Source organism: Tauraco erythrolophus, chromosome 6 (genome assembly GCF_009769465.1).
Source record: "Tauraco erythrolophus isolate bTauEry1 chromosome 6, bTauEry1.pri, whole genome shotgun sequence".
In the NCBI taxonomy this organism is placed as follows: Eukaryota; Metazoa; Chordata; class Aves; order Musophagiformes; family Musophagidae; genus Tauraco; species Tauraco erythrolophus.
The window spans coordinates 45198323-45221695 of NC_141470.1; the positions used below are offsets into that span (position 1 = coordinate 45198323).

General features: G+C 46.4%; 1 protein-coding gene across 1 annotated transcript; it reads left to right on the forward strand.

Moving 5' to 3' along the window:
* The first annotated feature begins 365 nt into the window (after window positions 1–365).
* Window positions 366–21973, forward strand: PAX9 (paired box 9). Its single transcript, XM_086613619.1, has 5 exons — window positions 366–699; window positions 3780–4406; window positions 6683–6825; window positions 11940–12092; window positions 21719–21973. Exons 1-5 carry the CDS (start codon window positions 366–368, stop codon window positions 21971–21973), a joined length of 1512 nt encoding a protein of 503 aa, XP_086469745.1.
* The last annotated feature ends 1400 nt before the right edge of the window (window positions 21974–23373 follow it).

Below are 23373 nucleotides of genomic sequence, written 5' to 3' on the forward strand. Positions count from 1 at the left end.
TTATAATGTTTTCCTATTCCTCTCGGCTCCCCCTGCCCTCTACCGACTCACTGTAGATGTGACCTTTGGTATTTCAGCCCACACTCAGCAGTCGAATGGAAACAAGTTGAGCACGTTCACTTCTGATAAACATTATCCTTAAACCACTGGAGACCCGAGCAGAGTAAACGAGCTTTTCCGACAGGACCACATCAGGAACACACATTGAGAAAGGGAAAGAAACCAAATATCCAGGAGATCAGAGGCGGGCTCGCGGGTGGAGGGGTGGGAGAGGGAAGGAGAGGGAACAGACAGGTTGGAGGACACGGCGGGGCTGGGGGGGGGGGGGGGAGAAAAGGCCACAATTGTGAGCACAATAGGCACAGATGGGGAGAGAAACGGCCGAGGCAGCGTGGGAGAGCAGCGCAGGGTCACGCCTGAGCATCCCAGCAACCCTGGGGGAGCTTCAGGGGCGCCGAGCGGGTCCAGGAGTCGCGGGGCCGGGCTCACACCAGCCGTGCGCCCGGAGATGGCCCCCGGCCACAGACCGCCGGACCCGGCTGGAACAACGGGAGGAGCGGGAAGGCGTGTGTGAGGCGGCCGGGCTCGGCGGCGGGCGGGCGGCGGGCGGGGAGCCCGGGTTCTGGCGGGCGGGGAAGTGGGTCTCCCGGGAGAGCAGCCCTGTTGGGGACCGCTCCGGCGACTCTGCTTCGGGAAGAAGTACGCTATTAATGCGGATCGGAAGTTTTACGGCCGTGCGCTCCCTTCTATTGTTTAATTACATACTTGACTTAATTAAAGGCTGGATCCGGGTCCCACTAGTTCAATGCCTCCTGCCTTAAAAATATCCAAAGCAAGTCGGTTCACAACACCGAAAAGGATTCCGGCAAACGCCTGAGAGTACCGCCTGCGCAGCATGCCGCCGCTTTCGGACGATGGCATTTGCGCGGGGTGGGGGGTGATCCCTTTTACCAGAGGTAATTCTATCTGTAGGACAAATTTTATCTGTGGAGGAAGCGGCACAACTTACCAGTGTGATATTCTGAATGGGTAACTCACGTTTCTGAAATAAGCACAAAATTGTCACAGAAAATTTGTTGCTGTTGGGTTGTTTTGTTTTGTGTCGCGTTTTGTGTTTTGCTTTTTTTTTTTTTTTTTTAAATCCCTGTGGAAGAAACAGAAGTATTCGCCGATATTCCGATCAAATAGATACCTGCTAAAGAACCACGGTCGCCGTCTTTCCACCACAAAACGTCTCCAACATGCCATTAATTTCTGAGAGACCTCCTGCAACAGCTTACTTATTCCTAACTCTGCAAGTGCACTGCGAAACGTGCAGGCTCTGAAATCTAGCTCAATTAATTTTATTTTTTTCTTACAAACATCTTACAAACATTTCAATTAAAATAATGTTTGTATACTGTTCATACACACCAGCGCCATAAATTTCATATTTTACTTGCCGATATTTCGAGCACTCTGGTCAGCACATTATTTCTTTTCACGTTTTATTTAATGATAGAGCCTGTACTTTCGAGACTCTATTTAAGACAAACAAACAGACAGAACAAGCAAAAAAGAATCTCGGAAAGAAAAAATGAAGAAAAACGTGATAAATTCGTAGTCGGAGCTTCGAAGCCCATGATCTCTGTGTGCAACATGATGTACGTGAGATGTATGTAAGAGGCACACACACAAGCCCACAGATCAGGCTCACCTAATGCCAAACCAAACACTTCTTCCTCATACACAAACACGCCGTGACCCACACATACTTTAATTCCTACCAGCTTTGTCTGTTTTTCTTTTAACTGTTAATATGTAGCAGTGTCTTTGAAAAAGACGGATTCAGCTGCTAGGCGTTGACATTTTACAGTTAAGCGCGGGGCAATATTTAGCGTGAGGATTAAAACAAAAACCGAGCCGGTCTCTGATGGCCGGGGAATATCAGCATCCCGATGCCCGGGCGCCGCAAGCCCCGTCTCCTCCTGGGACAAGAGAAGTCGCAGCTGATTTCCCAACCGATTGGTGATTTCCACCAAAAATAACTCAACGCTCCTCGCTCACAGCCGCCTCGTACACCACCCGTGAAATACTAGTTAGTGAAAAAGTGCTTTATTACAATAAGACGACCATAACAAGGAAGAGCTTCTCTCTCGCATCTGCACAGCCCACGGCGGAGAAGCCGCGCGTGTGCCAAGGAATCGCTCTGCTTCTGTCAGGCAAAGGGAAGAACCCCTCCGCAAGCCCCGACGCCCCCTCCCCGGCCAATTACCTGGCACACATGCCGGGAAGGGCGGCGCAGTAGCCCGGCGGTGCGGTGCGGTGCGGTGCGGTGCCCTGCCCTGCCCTGCCCCCCGCGGCGCCCGACGGTGCCCCCGGCCCCGCGGGGGCTCCGCACCCACCACCCCCGGTGTCCCCCCCCCCAGTCCGAGTGATGCCCCACCGCAGTGCCGGCCTCGCTCAGCACCATCCCAGCATCACCTGCGCTCTCCGCGCAACTTACCGCCGGGCAGGTATGAAATAGCCATGTCTGCGGTGGCGGGGACCCAGGTGCCGAGCACGCCCGCGAGGAGAGCGGAAGGGCCGCCAGCGCCGCGCTGTCCGTCATCTCCCCTGGCCATTAGGAGGGCGGCTGGGCGGTGGGGCCGCCCCCGGGGGCGGGCTCGGGGGAGCGACGGGCCGCGGCGTCCTGCCCAGCCCAGCCCTGCCCACGTTGCCCTGAGGTTGAAATGCAGAAGTCAAGGCTCTCTCGTCGAGAAGCAGATTTCCTTGTAGTCCTTTTCCCCTCACGCCCCTGCTGCCTCCTCGGTGGAGATCAGAGAGCCTCGGGGGCTAGCGCGGCCGGGAGCGCGGGAGGCTGCGAGCCCGTGTCCGGGCGCAGGTCTCCGTTTGGGATTTAGGGCAGCCCCAGAGGTGTCCTGCTCAGAGGAATGGGTAAGTGGCTGGGAGCTGCAGGAGGGTTCAAGTGCTGTCAAGAGAGGGGGAGCACCCGTGCGCCGTCATGTGCCGCCGCCGCAGCTCCCTTATTGACTTTGCTCGTGTTCCTACAAGTTGTAAGAACACATTAGGGGTCAGGAGCAGGGAAGAGAGAAAAGCTAATGACTGCTCGGTTTATTATTAATGTTATTAGGCGAGCGCGAGGCAGGATCGCAGCCGAGTGGATGGCTGGAGCCCGTGGCACGTTGTATATTATTCCTGACACCGATCGTAGCAGTTAACATTTTAGCACGTTTGTTTTACAGCCTGGTGTAATTGTGCTGTTAAGCGAGAGGCGCTAACAGCACCAGAAACAGTCTTCAAAAAGTTAGTCGCGACTCAGAAGCACCGCGTTGCCCTCGCCTCTCCCAAGATGTAAAAGAATTTCCTCAACTACTTTTCCTTCCTCCCCCTCCCCCACGACTTCGAAAATGTTTTTCTTTTCCTTTCCTTTTCTCTTCTTCGTGTTCCCTTCTCCTGTGGCAATAAAGCTGACTTGTCTGTTGGGGCGATCTCGTTTTTCATCGTTGGAATGTGCTTTTTTGATACATGCTCGATGCACAGTCTGGAGAGCTCCGACATTTGTTTCCACAGTTTCTCTTTCTTTCTCTCTCTTTCATTTTTATTTAATTTGTTTTTTTTTTTTTTTCTCTTGCTCCCCCCCCTCCAATTCTGGGGACATCTCACTATTAGAAGCGTGCGTGGAGTGGCCCGGGGTGTCCCCGAGCTGTGACATCTGCCTTGCGACGAGGAGCGGTTCGGTCGCCTCCTTCTGAGCCGTTCGCCATGTCCGACGGGTGTGTTTGTGTGTTCGCTTGCAGAACCTGCCTTCGGGGAAGTGAACCAGCTCGGCGGGGTGTTTGTCAACGGGAGACCCCTGCCCAATGCCATCAGGCTGCGGATTGTGGAACTGGCGCAACTGGGTATCAGGCCGTGTGACATCAGCCGGCAGCTCCGCGTTTCCCACGGCTGTGTCAGTAAAATCCTGGCTCGCTACAACGAGACCGGCTCCATCCTACCGGGGGCTATCGGAGGCAGCAAGCCTCGGGTCACCACCCCCACCGTGGTAAAACATATCCGGACCTACAAACAAAGGGATCCGGGCATCTTCGCTTGGGAGATCCGGGATCGCCTGCTGGCCGATGGCGTGTGTGACAAGTACAACGTGCCGTCGGTCAGCTCCATCAGCCGCATCCTCCGGAACAAAATCGGGAACCTGTCCCAGCAGAGTCACTACGAGTCCTACAAGCAGCACCAGCCGCCCCCACAGCCTGCTCTGCCCTACAACCACATCTACTCTTACCCCAGCCCCATCGCTGCTGCAGGAGCCAAGGTGCCCACCCCTCCCGGGGTGCCCGCGATCCCCAGCACCATGGCCATGCCCAGGACGTGGCCGTCCTCCCACTCGGTGACGGACATCCTGGGGATCCGGTCCATCACAGACCAAGGTGAGGAGGGGGGACCCGGGGCCGCAGCGGCAGCCAGGCAGGGCCGGAGCGTTTCGGTCCTTTGCTCCTGGGCTCCTTCCTCTCCGAAGGTCGGAAGGAGGTTTCGTGGTTTGCCTCGGGAAAACTCTCGCGTTTTTCCCAGCCCGACCTGGGCACTGAGCTTACCGGAGGATGTGCCTCGGGACGCGGGCAGATCGGAGATCCCGGAGTGGGCTGTACGCGAAGCAGCAAACGGTACATACCGGCGGTCACCGCTGCCGTCGTGACCCGAGAAGCGGAGACCTCGGCCGGAGGGAACGGCCCGGGCTGCGGCAGCCCCAGGGAGCGCTCAGCCCCGGCCCCGCGGCCGTCCCGGTCCCGGCCGGGGCTCGCTGCCGCCCTCCAGTCACAGGCGCCGCCTTGGCGTTACCGAGAAGTCCATTTTCTCTAGCTTTCGCAATCAGGCCAAATTTGCTCCGGCAGGAAGTTCAAATGTCACCTAATTGCTTGCATTCTGATGCTGTATTTTCCTCCGAAGCGGTGGTCCAGGAAAACCAAACCCCTAAGATTTTCTTCTTTTATCCTTTCCACCTTCTTTCTATTTCTCCGTCTGGAAACTGCCTCGCGTCTCCCAGCCGCTCGCTACGCTTTGCCGCAAAGAAAGGGACATTTTTTCCATTTCGGTCTCTGCCAGTGAACTAACAGTGAATGTGGTTAAAACAACAGTCTAAAATAACCTTCGCCTACAGCGATCTCTGTGTCCCACTCTTCCCTCCCAATTAGCGGAGGGGGGGTGTGTGTGTGGGGGCTGTGATTTCTGTTTTCATTGCGTTTTTAACGGCAACAATCCGGTTCCAGCAACACTTCAAATGCAAATTCATCCTTTAGGCATTGCAGAATAATTTTCTTTTCCTTTTTTTTTCCAAAATGTGCTATTTTTTTTCAAGCAACACACACACATACAAGTATGCTTTATTTATATTTGCGCGTACAGAAATATATATGTTTTTTGTCCTTCTTCTCTCTCTACTTTACGATATAAACTTTATCCTCAGATCGCACTGGCACAAACAAACATGTTTCTGAGTCGACGTTAACAAATACTTGCCTGACGATCTCTGCTCTGCGCTAGGGAGAGGTGGTGTTGGCAATGAACATTAAAAAGAATGAGAACATTACAATCACATGAGAAATGGAGTGGTTTTGCTTTTTTTTTTTCCAGTGAGTTGCTCTTTTATTAACACCACATTCGCAGGCGGGCGGGCCTCTGACGATACTGCCGGGTGCCTTGGTATCTGCCCCGTCTCCCTCAGACCTAGGAGCTGCACATATCTTTCTGCAGCATAAAATCCCCCTCCTCCGCTTCCCAGCAGAGAGCCGGGGCTGCTGAGCGGCCGATACCGCAGATGGGGGCTGCTCGCCCTTGATTTATAGGATAAACTGACCTTGCTGACACGGAAAGGAAGCCCCTATTCATGGGAAAGTGTGAGATCAGCAGAAAAGGGCACTCACCGAGAGAGCTCGATTTCTTAAGACAACTTCAAATTTGTGCCTTGCCCCAACCTCGACGAGGGCCCGAGTGAGGTGGTGTCGCGGGGAACCCCGCTCCCACGGCGGCTCCGGTGGGCCCGCAACCCCGCGGGCTCCGCTGCGGCCGGGTCCGGGGCTCGGAGGAGCCTTTTTCCCCCCGGGGTTCCCCGGTGGTGCCCGGGGAATTTGCACGCCTGCAAAACAGCCCGGTATTCCCTTGCCGCGGCTGATGTGAGTTTAAATAACAGGAGTTTTATCTTTTTCCCCCCTCTTTCTTATCTTCCTTTTTTCTTCTTCTTTTTTTTTTTTTTTTTTTTTTTTTTCCCCCCCAAAACTTGTTTGGAGCCTAGTTCATCTGCGGCAGTGTCAGGGTTATTTGTAACAGAGGGCACCGTTTGTCCTCGGACCCGCGCGCGCACACACACATACGAGGCGATTCCCGTAAATACCCCTTAGGATATCCCGGGGGACAAGTGCCGGGGTGGGAGACGCCAGTGCGGGGACCAGCGGCTCAGCCAGCTCTGGGCTCGGCTGACGATCGTTGCCATCAGCTGCACGGAGGGACCCGACTTCCTTCTGCCCTCGGATCACCCTCTCCAGGGGCTTCCGGGAGGCTCAGCGAGGTTTAAGGGGCGAGAGACAGGCTTCTCCTTACCTCTGCCCCACAGACCGAGTCCCATGGCGAGAGCGAGCCGTCTTCAGACCAGAGCAAAGCGCTGCGCATCCCGACCTCTGCCTCTAACTCCTCCTTCCCCCGTGTTTCCCAGCAGTGAGCGACACCTCGCCTTACCCCAGCCCCAAGGTGGAGGAATGGAGCAGCCTGGGCCGAAACAGCTTTCCCCCCTCTGCCCAGCACGCCGTGAACGGGCTGGAGAAGAGCTCCCTGGAGCAGGAGGCCAAGTACAGCCAGGTAAAGAGAGAGGGGGGACAGGGCGGTGATGCACAGGGCCCCTGAGCTCGGCCGCGGGCTTCTGGCCTTTGCCCGGGGCTGCCGCTCTCGGTTCCGAGCCGGTGCCGGCCTTCCCTCGGGCTTGGTCTGTAAACGAGTCCGCCAAGACGGGCGGCGTCGGGGAAGAGCCTGGCTCCCGCCTCCGCTCCTTTCTCCGCTCCCCTCCTCGGCACAGCCGCCGCAGTCCCCCGGCAGCCCCCAGCCCGCCGTTCTCCTGGCCGAGAGGCTCCCGGCGGGGCGGGCAGCGCCCGCATCCCGGCCGCCCCGGGCTCCCGGCGCTGCCCCCGCCGCTGCGGCACAGCCCGCCCAGCAATCGCCGCGCACCGGCCCCCGCCGGCTGCCCGCCCGCCGACCGGACCCCACCGCGCCGCCCACCGGGGCTCTGTCCCCGGCCCGGACCCGAACGCGAACCCCGCCGCGGGCCGGGCCGGGCCGTGCCCGGTCGCGCAGCCCCCGGCCGTGTGAGCGGGCACGTCCTACCGCCGCCCGTAAAGCCGCGCTCTGCCCTGCCCGCAGCGTGCTCTGTAGGCAGGGGAATAATTCGAAAATGAGGTGTAATTGCTTCCTACATTAAGCATTTTTAAACGCTTAAGTAGGCGGCGAATTTCCTACGTTTTAATTACAACACAATATAACTGTTACTTAATAAATCTCTGTCTGCATCTTTGTACTTGCTAATCAAATCCCGTGCCAGGAGAAAAGCTATAAAAGACTCGACTGTTGCTAGTCGGGAAAGCACAGGTTTTGAAAACTTTTTTTTTTTTTTTTTTTTCTGTGCGATGGAAACGTTTCAAAACGCATCCGAGGTTTCTCAGATGTATTGACTTCCCGGCCCCTCAGTTGTTTCGCTTGTAAAAACCGCGATCTTTGTTCAGTGTGTTCCCATTCAAGGACAGAGGCTTTGGACATATTTTTTGAGTTCTGTGTCTGGTTTTGGATTCCATGTCAAGGAGTCTTTTGTAGCTTGTGTTTGGTGCTGAGGGTAGCTGAATGAGACCCTTTGAGATTCAAGACGTGAAGCGCAAACTGTGGGAATGCTTGCAAGCAAAGAGGTGAAGGAGGCAGGGTGGGAAAAAAGGCCCCAAAAGTGAACTTTATCACATATATTGCCTTACAAACAACATGCCGCCCTTAATGCTGTCCTGTTTGTCTTGTATTACATTTTTCTATCATCCCATTATTATTCATTTCGTATCGCAACGTGCACCATAGTATAGCCATGACTGTACAGTTAAAGATAGAATTAGATTAAGAGGTAATATTCATCCTTCCACAATTTTCTTGAAAACCGAAACAAACAAAGTGTTAGCAGTCTTAGTAAAAATGATGGAAACGGCTTGTCATTATTCTGTTAAGAACAGCTGTACCGCGGCTGTGCTGTCTTAGGTTCCGGGCTGGGCCTTCTGCAGACGATTCTGCTGAAGCTTTCGCAGGATCTGGCTCCCAGGCTCTAAAGCATTGCCTCTGATGGGATCTCATTTACCTCAACAGATGTGTTGAGGAATAATGTTATGTAAACCGGGTTATTTTCAATGCTGGTGTTGGAAACTATTTTTAATCTTTTTTCCCTCTTTAAGTATTTATGCTTTCATCTTGAAAATATATCACTGTTCTTCTTTAAAGTCTTACTTTAAAGTTTTGTTCGACCTGAAATACCACCTGATAAATGTAATTGAAACGTATTTGCCATTTAAAAGTGCAGCAAATTACTATTAATAAAATGGAATTCATTTATCAAAATACATTGTCCAGAGAGTTTAAAAGGGCAGAAAAGTGAAAAAGTATTTATCCAAAAGGTCGCTTTCAGAACCCTGCTCACTAAAAGAAGACTCAGAGGAGATTCCCCCCATCCCCTTCTCCGTAATAATATGGGTAAACAGAATTCAGCTTTGGAAATTTCTAACATAGATCAGTCTGTTCATGTAGTATTTAGACTTGCTTATTAGAGAATTTATTCATGTGTACATTAATTTCTTCATATGTCACAAGTTTACCACCTTACTAATTTAGAAAGTATTCAGAAAAAAGTCATGTCAAATAAGGAATGTGAAGATGCTATTTTTTGCAGTTTTTGCAGCATTTTTTTTTGCCAAAAGATTTGGTCCAACAAGGTGCAAAGTGAAATTTATGAACTGAATTCTTGCTGTATGTAGCACTGACTTACTGCTGGTCTGTTTGCCGAAGTGCAGTGAGTTTACTGTTTGTGAGAGTAAAGTCTCACCAAAAGTCTCTGATGTCTTTGGATCTTTTCATTATTTATTGCACTGTGTACTGCTTTGAGTGTAAATAGATGAGCAGGGGACAGGAGAGAACTTTGGTTCATTTGCACAAATCCATCAAAGGGGTATCTGGAATGATGGGAAGATGGGGAAGCCACAGTCATAATATATATGCCAGAAGGACTACAGTGAAATAGGCTCTGTCTTTGGACTTCAGGGCAAACGCTATTTTCCTCATCTCCTTTGGACAAAACTAATTCAAAAAGCTGGGTTTTAAGAAGGCAGACAGCAGATTTCCCCCAGAGAAGAGAAGTGACTGCTCCATAATACTCCAGTTTTATGTCTGTACTACCAAAGTCAGCGGCGCCTACAAGAGGAGTAGAGCAGCAGGGAATCAAGCGTGCGTGTTTTACTTAGGCTTTCCAATTACACAACAGGAGCAGAGGGAATGTGCTCTGAAGCACATTAACAAAGGATTTTGTGTGAGTGACAGGGAATTCTGCTGTTCCCAACAAATATCAGTGATACATTTTAAGCATCAGCAGCGTTCAAGGTTCACCTGTCCACAGATTGCAAATAGCTCCATAGGTAACAGGCAAGTGAAGGACTTGTTCCTACAGCCTTAGTTGTGGAAGATAGTATTTCATTTCTCAACAAATCCCATGGAAACTCCCTCTGCATGAAAAAGACTAGAAAAATTGAGTCCAAAGAACAAGGTCTTCCGTACTTTTAAACTATATTTATTCAATCCTCCCTTTTAAATGAAATACATTTGTTTTAACACACTGGATCCTGTAGGCTTTTTTCAGGTGAAACTCTTATTGACCTCCCAGACTTGTCAGCCGACAGCCAAGGCTGATCTCTTCAATGGGTTCGAATGGCTGCATTTCACCCCTTGTCTCACACATCAGTGGGAATTCTGCCTGGGAAAGGACTCCGCAAAAAAGGCAGAAAGACTGCAGATTTTTGCCTCAACAACATGTAATCACACTTGTTTAACACAAAACTGAACCTCTACATGTGGAACATTTTTTATTTTAAGTAATATGAATTTCCTGGTGTCTCTGGGGCCTTTGTTTGCGATGTTGTTCAGTATTGGGGTTTGAGGAGTTGAAAGCTCTACCTGGCAGACTGTGATTCTGTACCAAACATTCCCCAGGAAATCACAGAGATGCCTTGTCAAGTTTCTATTCATTTTTAATTATCGGATGTCCCAAGTCGTTGTTTATACATAAACAATTGCACTATATCTTTCCAGTGCATCGTACTCACACATTTGTCATACAGCTTTGCAAACAGAGCAAACTGAAAATAGATTTTTTTGACAGATTGATAGTTTTGGGTCATACACATTTCATACAGAGCTCAGTTGCACAGCAGTATTTGTACTGAGAGGCACTTTCAATGTGGTGTTGGGAGGATGGCTTCTATAGCTAATTATATATTATTAATACATATGAACATTCCGAGTATTTTATGCATTACACAGCTTATACTGACAACTGCATTAGATAAAAAAAAATTAGCTGACCTCACTGAAATACAAACCCGTTTGTACCCTGCATTTGAAATCAAAACATTTAATAAATATGTATCATATTTAAAATGCAGTTTTCAGACATCTGATGCTTGTGACTTTCTGAACGAACGTTGTGGATATGCAAACCAAAAAAAGTGCAGTCTCTGTTTACACATGTATGGAAATGCAGAAGATCTGATGTATGTCTGTATGATTTGTTGAGAGGCAAATAGCGTTGGAAACGTTTTTTTTTTCCAGAATTATTTGCTGTGTGCATTGCAGGAAGCAGATGTGCACATTGCCAAAGGGAGCTGATACTCATTGATGGCAAAAAGCTTGTAACTGGGCAGGGGGCTAAGAGCAAGTGGTTAGTGCAAGCTCTTTCCTGGAAAGGGTACGCTATTCGGAGTCCTGAGCCCAAACCTAGTGGAGATGCTGAAAACACTCCTCATGATTCAGAGGGGCTTGTGAACATGGTTTGAGTGAAGTCTTCCTCTAACATATTGGGCAGATCCCAAAGTATCAACTGCTTCACCTCTGCCTCAGCTGAACATCAGAAGTTAGTGGCTTGACTTTTCGGCTTTGCTGGGACAGCACTCCCTGTCCTTTGGGTGCATCCTGATTAGCGGTCATGAGCTCCACGTGCTCACAGCACGTAAAGAGAAGGCTCCATTTTAGGGCAAGTGGTTGCAAATAATTGGGACAATTATTTGCACAGAAAATGTAGGCAATGTAAATATTTAGTTCCTGATCTTCGATTGTAGATGAAAAATGAACTGTATATGCAGTGGCCAAAGCATCTGTAATTGTTTTTATCTGCAGTGCTTAGAACTCACAACATACGGTAACTTCTTTGGGAACGAGACAAAAATGTAACCTTAAATGTTATGGGCAATTACATCACCCTACACAGATTATTTATTGAAAAAAAATAATTAGCAGATTGTTCATTTGGCATTTTACATTCTAACTCTGGATTCGGGCAGTTGGATTCCTGCTACGGGTCTGTGCAAAATCCAATGATAAAGGTCCAGACCTCCCACCCCTCACTCATACCTGGGGTGGGGGGGAAGGTGTTGAAGAGAGGTGCTTACTTGCTTTCTCACCATAGTACTTAGCAGAATTGTTAGCAGAGTTCCTGTCTGGTGCAGGGGTTCAGACCTTGGCTTGGAGTCTGACTGGTTCTGTGTCATTCTCATTAGGATCTCCAGACCGGTGCCTGTTATTAAAATACTGTCACTAACACGGCTTGCTCGAGGTCTAGGCATCCATGTCATTGCATGTTGTGGGTGAGGGGCATGAGCTGATCCCACTACATGCACCCGATTCCTTCCCAGGTGATCTGGATGGCACCCCATTCGAACCCCATTTGTGAGACCTGCCTCTTACTGGCCACCTGCTTCCACGGCCAAAACACAGTGCCCTGCCCACCAACCCACATGGCTTCAGGGCACTCCACCCGGATGAAACTAATAAAGAAAGTCAGAGAGGTGAGTGAATGGTATAATGACACTCAAACTGCACTCTGAGCACCCTCTGCTCAAAGGGCCCCAACCCACCAGAAGCTCTGCTATGACCAACAGGACTATGGACTGAAAAGCCAGAGTGGTTGGAGATACCTATCATGGCCAAGGAGCAGGGTGCCAGGGGCAATGGGATTAGATAGGACTTGATCTGTTCAGTCTTTTGCTGCTTGCAGTAGAGCGGGAAGTAGATAAAGATTGTATGATGTGCTTGAATGTGTCTGTTGTGGTGATTTATCACCTCTCAGGAATTGCCGACATACCCAGTCATAATGACGATGGTTGTCCAATAATCGATGGGGTGATTTCACCCTCCTTAACTTACCAACTTCCCAGTAATTGCCTCTGCAGCATCAGAGATTTGTTAGTCAAAGGACCACTGTTTCGGCTCTCCCTGAAGAGGAGAAAGTGGGGACTTTACCAGTTTGACCCCATATTTCCCCAGCTTGTAGCCATTAAGAATCCCTTTGATGTCTTTATGTCCGTAATGTCTCCTTCTTCCAAACTCAGTTTCATTTAAATAACACCATATTGAAATTACAATATATTGTTAAATATATTTAAATATATAATATAACAATATAGAAATATATATATATTTTTAAGAAGGTATTTTTCATAGAACTTTTTGCTAAAACATTATATTTTTAACCATCAGCGTAGAAAGAAAAAATGTTTATTCCTTTTAGTGTATTTGCTTGTTGAATGTCCATGGGTGCCCTGCCCGAGTCCAGATTTTGCCAAAATACTAAGGCAGACTTACTGTGCAAATCTGTTCTAAAACTATGGGAATCTGTTGTTAGTTCCTACTCAAGGGAGTTTGCTTATATGGCATGATTTTTTTCTGAACTTTCCTTTTCTTCTCGTATGCACAGTGTATCTGTCTAAGGGAGTATCAAATTGTGTCTTTGTCATCAAAATTAAGCTTTGTGCTCACGGCAAACAGAATTTGTTTTCAGTCCACTTTGAGGTAGTCCGGTTGGGAGGTTTGCTAAATAACAGAATGTAACTCAAGACTCAGCACCTTCTGGTGCAACGACTGCATCGGAAGGCAACGACTTCCATTTGTATCATTCTTCCTAAACTGGAGTATGAATAGAAAGCAACCATTCAGTGAATGTACAGACCTTGCACAATAATCTGCGTTTGGGAGGCATTTTAGGTGGACATATTACTGTGTGCCGTATGTAGTAGATCTCACTCCACTGTGAAAACCATCTAAACCCATCACTCTTCTGAAGAAGCATTGGGAACCCTTGCTTCCTCCTTTTCCCTCAGAGCGTGCTTAGGTTTTACAGCAACCTCCGTCCGCCTTGTCTCCATCGTGCATTTCTCTCCTACCTCTCTTTTCCTCTGTTGTTTGTGTAGTGGATTCCTCAGTCTCTGAGAAAGTGTGTTTTTTTTTTTTTTTTTTACTTTTGTTTCTGCTGTAGTTTGTTTTGGAAAAGACATAAAATGCCCCTGGCCCCTTTAGGAAAAAATCAGTGATGGTGTGTAAATTCAAGTTACTATTACTGTTTCCAAAAGTGGGTTTTTATTTCCCTGAAGAGACCGAGATTTAAAATTTGATAAGAAAATATAATTAAGAGTGATCTTGCTGCATGTCGCAACTATAGTTAAAACACTCAATTGGTATTATCTGATTTCTGTATTATTCAGTGCAGCTGGGGATGCCTATAAGTAAAGGAAACAACTTTAAGTTAATAAAAAAGCACATTAAACACAGGGAATGGGATCTGCTCATTATTAAGGGAATGAACATTATTTTAGAAGGAAGTAGTGTGATTTTCAGTACATTGTAATGCATTGAATTTAGTATCGAGAAATAACTGTAAAGAAAATGGCATCTTTGTAAGAGACACCATGTGGGATTGGGTAACTAATTATGTTTGGAATCTTAAAGCACTCAAGCATGCAAACAACTCTGTTTTAATTGTGACTTCAACTAGAATACCAGCAGTGCTTCGTACGACTTACAGTGAAAGAGAAGTACTGTAGTTCTCCATTCTTGAAAGGTCTCTTTCCAATTTTCAAAGCTCAGTCTTCTGGGAATCAGCTCAGCTCAGCTGAGCAACAGATGGACTGTAAACCCCTTGCTCATGTGTTAAATTTTAAAAGCTCCTCAATTCCAGTGTATAACCACTGTCCAGTCTTTCTTGAAAATAAAGGCATATGTTTCAAAGTAGTGTCCTATCTACAAAATGTTCCCACTAAAATGCTCCCCTTTCTGTTCAAGGTTTTTTGGATGTCAAAATTATTTAGTGACAGTGTCCTCACATTTCAGAATCTGCTCTATTCGCTTCTCCTTGCAGTGAAATTAATAGAAAATGGAAGGGGGGGATATGTTCAGTAAAAGAAGTTCATTCATCTAAGAATATAGATATATGGTCTAATATGAGCTATGAAAAGATTTTTGCATGGAATTTTTCCAGCATTATAAAAACACAGCAAACACTGGTTTGCAGGGTCATCTCTGACTAGCTTATTCATATATGTCTTGCCATCTTAGCAATTTCATTGCATTTTTCTCAAAAATATTTATAAAAAGTGTTATCATAAACTGGAGAAATTTATTCAGTGCTCACTTTTGTAATCCTTATTTTTTAGGTAACTCTGACTTACCTGTGTAGTCATGTTAATTTTAGTGAGACTGATCTGAATGAGTGTTTGTAGGATCATGTCATTTTTCCCATTGATGCTGGAGCACTGAATAGCAGCTTCAGAATTTAGCTCTAATTTAGTTAACTACAATTTCTACCAAAATACTATTTAAGGTTATTAATTTTAAAACATAGGTGTATTACTTACAACTTTAGGTAATGCTGTTTTCCTAAATGAGATTTCCATTACAGGCCTGCTGCTGATGTTTTACTTGGAAAATTTGTTTACTCTTCCCTTGGGATCCCATATGTTGGTTTGATTTATAAATCATATTTAACCTCCAATTAAAAAGGAAGATTTAGCATGTTTGCTTCCTTTATGTTTGCAGTTTGTGTTTGATTGCTCCTAGTCTTGTTGCCATAACCTTTTTGACTGATTATGCGCGCGTCACTAAGATCACGACATATCCTCTGGGTTTTTAAGGTAATTTGCTCTTCTGATTGAAGGTCTAGATATTCAGCTCTGCTCCCTGCTGTGCTTTTCCCCTGCTGTGGAAAAAATGACTTCTCCAGGAGCTACTTTGTGACCGTGTTTTCAGGACATTCAGAAAAGATTCAGCCTTTCTAGAAGCTGTTCTAAGTTTTTCATTTTGGAAAATGAGCGGCGAGAGGGTGTCCGTCTGCAGAGCTACCGTAGCGTCCCTGCAGCTAAAGCTACTGCCAGCGCTTCGCTGTGCTGGGGAGCTGCTGCGCTCAGTAAGCGGTTGTGATACCTTTGCAGATCTGTTTCGTTTGCTCTCGGGGAAGGGCTCCGTTCTGAAGGATCAAGGCAACGCGCTGAGCTTGCTGATCCAAGTACAGGAAGGATTCATTCCGTCCAAGTCAGTGTTAGAATTGAGAAACAACAGCAACCTTATTCACCAGAGGTGTGTTCCCCAAGTCTTGACGCAGGCTGAACTTCTGCTGATTCCAGTAGTTCGGGCTGAGTCACTGTCCAAACTCATCAGAGCTGGTGAATTTGGTAACTCAAGCTTGAAGCCTGCTTCGTTTCTCCAGAAACATTTTTTTTCTTTAGACATATAGAACACTTCTACAAAACATACACTCTTAGTCTATGTAATCAGTTGTCTATTTAATAAAATGTTGTAACAATTACATTACAATTGGCAAGTGATTCAAATAATTGGAAATCATAACTTTAAAATAGGAAGAATCATTTACATTCTTTTGGGTACTTACTTTAAACTATAAAACTGAGGTGGCATCCACCTGGGACGTCAAATCTGTTCTCATTTGTATTCCTGTAGACTTGAAATTAGAAGATTTGCCTTATGGCTAATAATAAAAAATAACGTAAATGCAGATATATGATTTTGAATGGTATTTCTGAGAGAATGTAGGTGACTGGGTCATTTTCTGAAACATTTAGAAGCTGTATGGGAATGGATTGCAGGGAGAGGGTCTAATTTTTATACTTAGAGAACACATACCTGGGAAGCAAAAGGTAGAGAAGGAAATGTAGAGAGAGGAATGAAAATAACCAAAATAATATCAATTAATTACAAGATAGAATTTGAATTTACACTACCGTGTCTGTAAGTGGAATGTAGCTTGTGTGTTCCTCTGGTTGTAATAGGGCCAAGGCAGGGGGAAAAAAAACACTCAGATAGTTTGTCTGATGTGAATTGATTGGGAAGTTTGTCCAGAAATTTTGTGTTCTGTCTCTCCTTACAATGTAACAGAGAGGAGGCTGAAGCTGTGTGACACATTATATCAGCATAACCTTCATAAGAGAAATCAAGGTGGGTGTGTTGGGCTTATCTCTGGTTTGGAGAGGAATTGTTTTGACTTTTAGCAGTCCGAAGAGCTACTGGATACTGCTCTTTCAAAGACAATCTCACATAAGCTTGGTTCTAGACTCGCTTTTCATCCACCCACCCCCGCTGTGTCCCAAATCCCAAACAGACTGAAAACAATGACAACAAAAGTATTCTCTAGTTAGTGTTGCACCTGAAGTGTCTAAAAATTGCCTCCGTTAAGACTACTGAACCAATCCCTTCACTGGTGATAATACATGCAGTCCATTTGTTTCAGCAGCATCATTTTATGTGACCTGAAGAGAGACTATGCCCACCTTGGCTTTGAATTCTGGCCTGGACATTCCTTTCTCTGGCAGTAGTGTGTATCAGCAGTAGCTGGGCAGAGAGGCACCAGATCCAACTTGTGATCCTGACACAACCACCGTTGTTTTGCAGGTATCTTGGAGAGAACATTTTTAACTGAGTTTGTGAATCGATGAGAGGTCCTGTGTTCTAGGTTTTGAATACAGCTCTAAAATTATAAATTATCTATTATGATTATTAAATTATTAATAATATTATTACATTATTATCTATTATTATATTATTATTAACTATAAATTATCTATTATTATTATTACAGGGAAATACTTACCCTGTAAGTTGTTTCAGGACATTGATAGAAGCAGCAATTCAGAGCAAATGTTTCTCTCTGGTCCTTGTAGAAGCTGGACAGTAAGCACTTTCAGGCAGGAACCCATATCGTTTGCACAGCAGAGATTTTTGTTCAGTTAGAAGTGCATGTTTGTTTGTTTGCTTTAAAAATTAGATTTCCCTTAAAAAGCAATGGTTTAAATTAAGAAAAAAAATATTTATAAAACTTAAAAACCAGGTTCAAGAAGCTCTGCACTTAAAACAAGTTCTAAGGGTTTTAAAAATCCATAAACACCATGGGGTTCTTGCACTCTTAATTATGAATGTTTAGATTTTGGTGTTCATTTCCTCTGATTTAAATACTGCAGGATGAATTATTCACCCAGTATATACAGGGTCATGGAACTTAATCCCCTCCATTTATTTTAAGTGAATGTCATGTTTGTAAAAAGTGCCAGATTGACAGACAAGATTCAACCCTTCTGATAACCCACACGTTGTATCTAAAGCTGCTTAGAAGCGAAAACTTGTGGTTAAAATTATTGGGTCAAGTCCTTCACTGATGAAAGTTAGAGATGAAATTTTTTTTTTTTTTTTTTTAGTAGCATAGTTTTACAAGGTGAGGTTTTCCCTATCCCCCCAGCTTTAAATTTGGACCAGAGGAAGTTTCTGGCTGCTTTGGGGGTACGGCTCTGACCTCCCCTGAAGCAGAGCCATGCTCCTTGTTGGGCCAGTCCTGATCCATCCCAGTGCCGCCTGCTCAGCTGGCTGAAGGCACCTACCGGTGTTCACATCATCCTGGGTTTGAGTGGTAAAGCTTTGTAGCACTGGAAATAAAATGATTCATTAACTGAGCGAGGCAGTGACAACAGCTTTCCAGCTTTGGTGGCCTGGGACAGAATGCAACTGGTGGTCCTGACACAACTGTCTCCAGGTCCTGCCCTCAGCAGTTAGGGCAAGAGCCCTCTCACTTCCGAAACAGCTAGACACTATAAAAACATCAGTTATCTCAGTTGCAATTTACCTAAAGGGTGGTGATGTGGGGAGTAAAAGGGTCATTCTGTCTGTTATAAATCAGGATAGGTACGCTTCTAAATGAAGATTTTACAAAAAGTAGTGAATCTTTAGTCAAGTTCCATCTGTTTTATCAGTAAAACCCCAAGTTGTTACATCCAGTGTAATTCAGACGATTGTTTGTAAACAAACTAGAGCTTCTCCCTTATTTTTAGCTCAGACACTTTCATTTTACTTCGTGCCATAAGACCCTACTAAGGAAGGCCAGGCAATGACAAACAGAAGTAGAGGAACACAGATATGATTGGATTAAATATTCATCAACAATCCCTGAGTTAATGTGAGCTGTTCAGGAGCTCAGACTTGCCCAGAATAATGAAAAGTGATCGATTTCTGTTTGCTGAGAAACCCCTGGCAGCCTTGTTTGTGGGACCTGCAGGAGGCAGGACGTGGGCTCGAGCATTGGCAAGCCAGCAAAGAGTACTTGTTGGCACATTGCCTGGCTCAGATCCAGCCCGTGCCCACTGGCACATGACCTGCCTCTGCTCTGGCGTGGGGTTGGGCAGGGCATAGCCCAGGGACGCTGCCCGATGGCCTGCATGGATGAGGCCACCCTGTTTCTGGCAGAAGAGAGGAGAGACATGCGCCACTCAACCTCTAGGCCAAAAAATTGGCCCTGGTGTGTTTTATTTACGTTTACAGACACAGTCATCAGCTCCAGGGACTTTTTTTGCCCGAACATAGCAGGAAGTAATTTCTTGAGGACCAAAAGTTACCTTTCTGGTGGGTAGCACTGCCCACGTACTCTTGCCCTGTGACGGTGGGGTGGGGAGAGGCGCTTGGCAAAGTGGCTGCTTTGAGCAGTGTTTCACCTTGGCATAACGCAGCACGATGCACAACTCTGAAGGACGTGTTTATGGTCTTATTCTTCTTCAGATGAGATGTTGTTAGAGCATCTGCCTTTTCTAAAGAGCGCTAAGAGGAAGTGCCAGTGGTTGGAGAGTGTCCTACAGCATGGCAGTCTGTACAGCATATGGGAAGCATTTTCTCTTCTCTGTGGCAAACGAAGACTCTGACTTTTCCCAGAGCCACGCATGGTCAATGGGAGCAGTGACAACACAGGGGGCTGGCGGGACATGTGCCTCCTCTGCGGCCTAGGAGGAATTCTTTCAAAAACACAGTCAAGGGTTCACGGGACATGACCACTCATAGTGAGGAATCCCACTTAAAATGAGGTTTCCAGGCACATCCTTCAGCCCACTGCTTGGTACCAGCCTGTCTGGGAGTGGGCAAGCCTGGAGGAGCAGGGTGGCCTCACAGAGTCAAAAAAAACCTCTCTTCTGAGCCTCAGGGCTATGAGGTTTTTCAGGGACTTGTCGCAGGTCTTTTCTCCTTCCAGCACCCCTTTGGGGTTTCTGTAGTTCTTCTCTCTGCAGGATCCCTTTGGGTTGTGGCTCTCGATGTCCCAGTGTTACAAAATGGCTCTAACGACTCTACTGCCTTTGTGAAAAGCTTTTGTTGCTGTTTGCTAGAAAAAATAGAGAGATGCTTTTTTCTTGTTTCAGATTCTTCTGAAAAGCACTTTACACATTGGAAGAGGCAGGGAGCTTGGAGAACAGCAACTTTTTAGGGCCTGTCACACTTTTTACTTTCCAGTAAATTCAGTGAAATAATTTTCGGTGTGATTTAAGAAGTGTACTAATTTACAGTGCAACTATTTGAAGGTTTGTATTAATTAGCATAGTTGCAAACACTGATATTTAGAGCTGAGGCTAAAGTTTAATTCTGAGACACAGTAGGGAACGTGTAATTGGAGTTGAAGGTCAGGTCACATATTTGAATTTTCAAAAGAATAAGGCAAGTTCAGCTTCAACAAAGTGTTTATGGATTTGGAATGACAAATACATTGCTGCTGCAGCTGTATGTTTTGTACTAATTAATATACCTTTCGGAGGCTTGTGGCTGGGATCCCGTCACTGCCTCCCGCTGTTTTAGATTGCTGTACATGTTTATATTGACTCCAGCAGGATTACTGCTTGGTTTCCCAAGTGGCAATGAGAGGATAGTCCAGCTAGTGGGCTGTGAGTTACACTGGTAGGAAACTCTGGAGCCTGAAACCAGGCTGGTGCTGTTAGGGAGGTAAATACCGACAATTTAGGCAGGTGCAGTCCAGATAAGAATTGAACAAGTGAAATGTTAACATCATGTGAAGTTTTAGCAGAAACAAAAGTCTGTTCCGTTTCTTAACTCTGCACTATCCAGGTTAGGTTTGGTTCTACCAGGTGATTAAAAATGGCAGATGCCATTCACTGAATCGATACTTGTTCTTTCATATTCAGATAGGAAACGTTTCTAGGAAAAAAATACCACACCAAATCCTAAAACATAAACACTGCACACATTGAAACTTAAGCAAGATAAACGATCTTGGTTTGTACCTGTTCTGCTGAAGCATTCACAGGGTGTGAAATAAACCACCAAATGCTTTTTATTTAAATAAGGAGTCATTCATTGTGAAATCCTACCGTGGCAGACTGAAGGACTCTCCCTTCTCTATTTAAATAGAAACGCTTCTCCTCAGTCTACGGAAGGACCTAGGAAAATAGCTGGCAGGAAAGGACCCAGCCCTGCAATTGTTCTGTGCACAGAAGGCCTATTGAAACCAGGAGAAGCTGTGAGCAAAGAACATTTGCAAGGTTATATCCCAAGTACCTAGAAAACAGATGTTTAAAAGACATCATCAATAATAAGAATACTCTAGTTCTGACTCATTCTCTGAGCAAACAGTTACCAAAGAATTTAAGATGTTTCCACCCCCACCAGCTGCTTGTTACCTCTCCGCTCTGGGGAGCGTTGCTTCGGGATCCATGCCTGCACCTGCCCGCTGCAGCTCAGGGCTGAGCCCACCCTCCTTTGGGGCTGGCGTAGGCAACGTGCTGGGATGGGTCCGTCTCTCCTGCTGCTGGTACGGCTGTGGTCACTGCACACCCAGCTTAGACTGCCACAGCACTACCTGCCAGGACCCCGCCACAGTGGCCAACACTCGTGCAAAATTTGGGAAAGGTGGGTAAATATTACAGCCCATCTGCTCCAGCCCATGAGACTTATTGCCAAGAGGATGAAGGTGCCAGCAAAAGAGATGTGACAAACTCATCACAAATACCTCCAGCAGTAGCTCTCAAACATCATGATTAGAGTCCTTGAACAACAGCTTGCAGCAAGGCAGGCGGGCGTACAGCAGGGCTCGGCCGTTCCTGCCCTGCTCTTGGTGTGTGTTCATTAAACACCTGCTGCTGGTCCCTGTTTGGGACAGGCTGCTGGGAGAGCTGTGCCGGGCTGATGCGGGGTAGCCAGTCTTAAAAGCAAAACAGATGGGGGTCACTGCGCCCCTGAACTGCAGGGGAGCGGTTATGGGTGGTTCTCCGGGCATCCCCACTCGCCCTGGTTCTTGTACAAAGCCCCAGCAGCATCTGAGGGCAGCCTCTGTGTCTTACTCTCTTAGAAACATTTTTCCCTTTCTTTTCAGGCACCCAACGGCCTCCCGGCCGTCAGCAGTTTCGTGTCAGCACCAGCCATGCCTCCCTACGCAACACCAGCCCAAGTGTCACCTTACATGACGTACAGCGCTGCCCCGTCTGGCTACATGGCCAGCCATGGCTGGCAGCATGCCGGAGGCACCCCGCTGTCCCCCCATGGCTGTGACATCCCCGCCTCGCTGGCCTTCAAGGGCATGCAGACGGCCAGGGAGGGCAGCCACTCCGTCACCGCCTCTGCTCTCTGATGCAGGAGCTGGTCTAGGACCACCATGAGCCCACTCGCTGGTTGTCCCCTGAGCCTGGCTCACGGACTGCTCTCTTCGTGCCAGTGATATCTGGCTTTTCTCCTCATGACTTGTCTCCTGTAAAAGGCTTTTGGGATTGAAAGAGCTGAAGACAACATCAGAAACTGAGAGAAGTGCGGTGTTGCGCTCTTTACTTAAAGACCTTGCATCCCTCAACGGGCTCATGGAGCCTTGTCCCACTCTCTCCTGGTCAAACCACACGTATTTATTCTTAATCACCACAGACTTTCTAAATGTGCAATTGTTATTAAGATTTGTGTAAAAAATTCAATAAAGAAAAATCACCACAGAAAACTCTGCTATGCCTTGAATCAGCAAAGGCGGCTAAATGGAGGTGTTTGCCGATTGCCCGGAGAACAACCCTTTCATCGATGAGGTTATACAACCCACAGCTACTGAGAGATCACTTTTTGGTTGTTTTATTGGGTTTTGGTAATCAAATATAGAACCAAGGCAATATGCGACGCTCAGATTCTTCTGACATGTCGCCATTGTCAGGCAGTAGTAATACATATGTGTTTTTATCCATTTGTAAATACAGGCTTTTGACAGCATTTTTTTTTTCACCTTCCAGTACATTTATTTCAACTTCTTTTTTTTTTTTTTTTAAGTTAAAAAGGTGACTTTCTAGCTATTTGCTGTGTCTTTGCGTGGCGGGGTGATAGCCTCAGGTGATGAGATTTAGGTAAATTTTTTTTCATTGTGTTTTTGTGCCTACAGTGGAGGCGTCAACATCTCATGAAATACAGTTATTTCTTTAGCAGAAGATTCAAAGGCAGAAGCGCAGCCAAGTAACTCTCCCCAGCTATTGCCAGCCTCCCAGATTCATGAAACACCACATCCGTGTTCAGTGTACAAACAGAAATGGGTGGAAAATACCTGAACAAAACTGAAAACTCTAGAGAAAAATGCTGTTAGCGTGCAACCTGTGCAGAGATGCTTACAAAGCCACATCAGTCAACAAACCCACCTAGAAACAGAATTGTACGGTTATTATTGGCTCGCTTGGGTCCAGCATTTTCAGCCCCAAGATTATGTTGTAATTTTAAGAGGAAGTTGTCTTTAATTTCTGCTTTAATGAATGTAAAATATGACTCTTGGTAAAGTTTACATTGTTGTTCTGAATATTTTTTTTCCTTTTAGGTATACTGGTGGTGGTGCTACAAACATATTATTTAATATTAACAAATTCCCTTTCTACATTTCTGTATCCAGTGGCAAGTACTCTGTGCCAGTTATTTTGCTTTAAACTTTAATCCCAAGAGAGCTAATGTTCTGATCTTTGAAAATTTACCTGTTTTCCTTGGGCAATAATAAAGTTCTAACTATTATTCCAGATG

Coding starts and splice junctions, on each gene's coding strand:
- PAX9 (XM_086613619.1), top strand. CDS start 366: ATGGGGAGAGAAACGGCCGAGGCAGCGTGGGAGAGCAGCGCAGGGTCA. Junction 4,407..6,682: donor CCGGTCCATCACAGACCAAG/GTGAGGAGGGGG, acceptor CGTGTTTCCCAG/CAGTGAGCGACACCTCGCCT. Junction 12,093..21,718: donor TAATAAAGAAAGTCAGAGAG/GTGAGTGAATGG, acceptor CTTTCTTTTCAG/GCACCCAACGGCCTCCCGGC.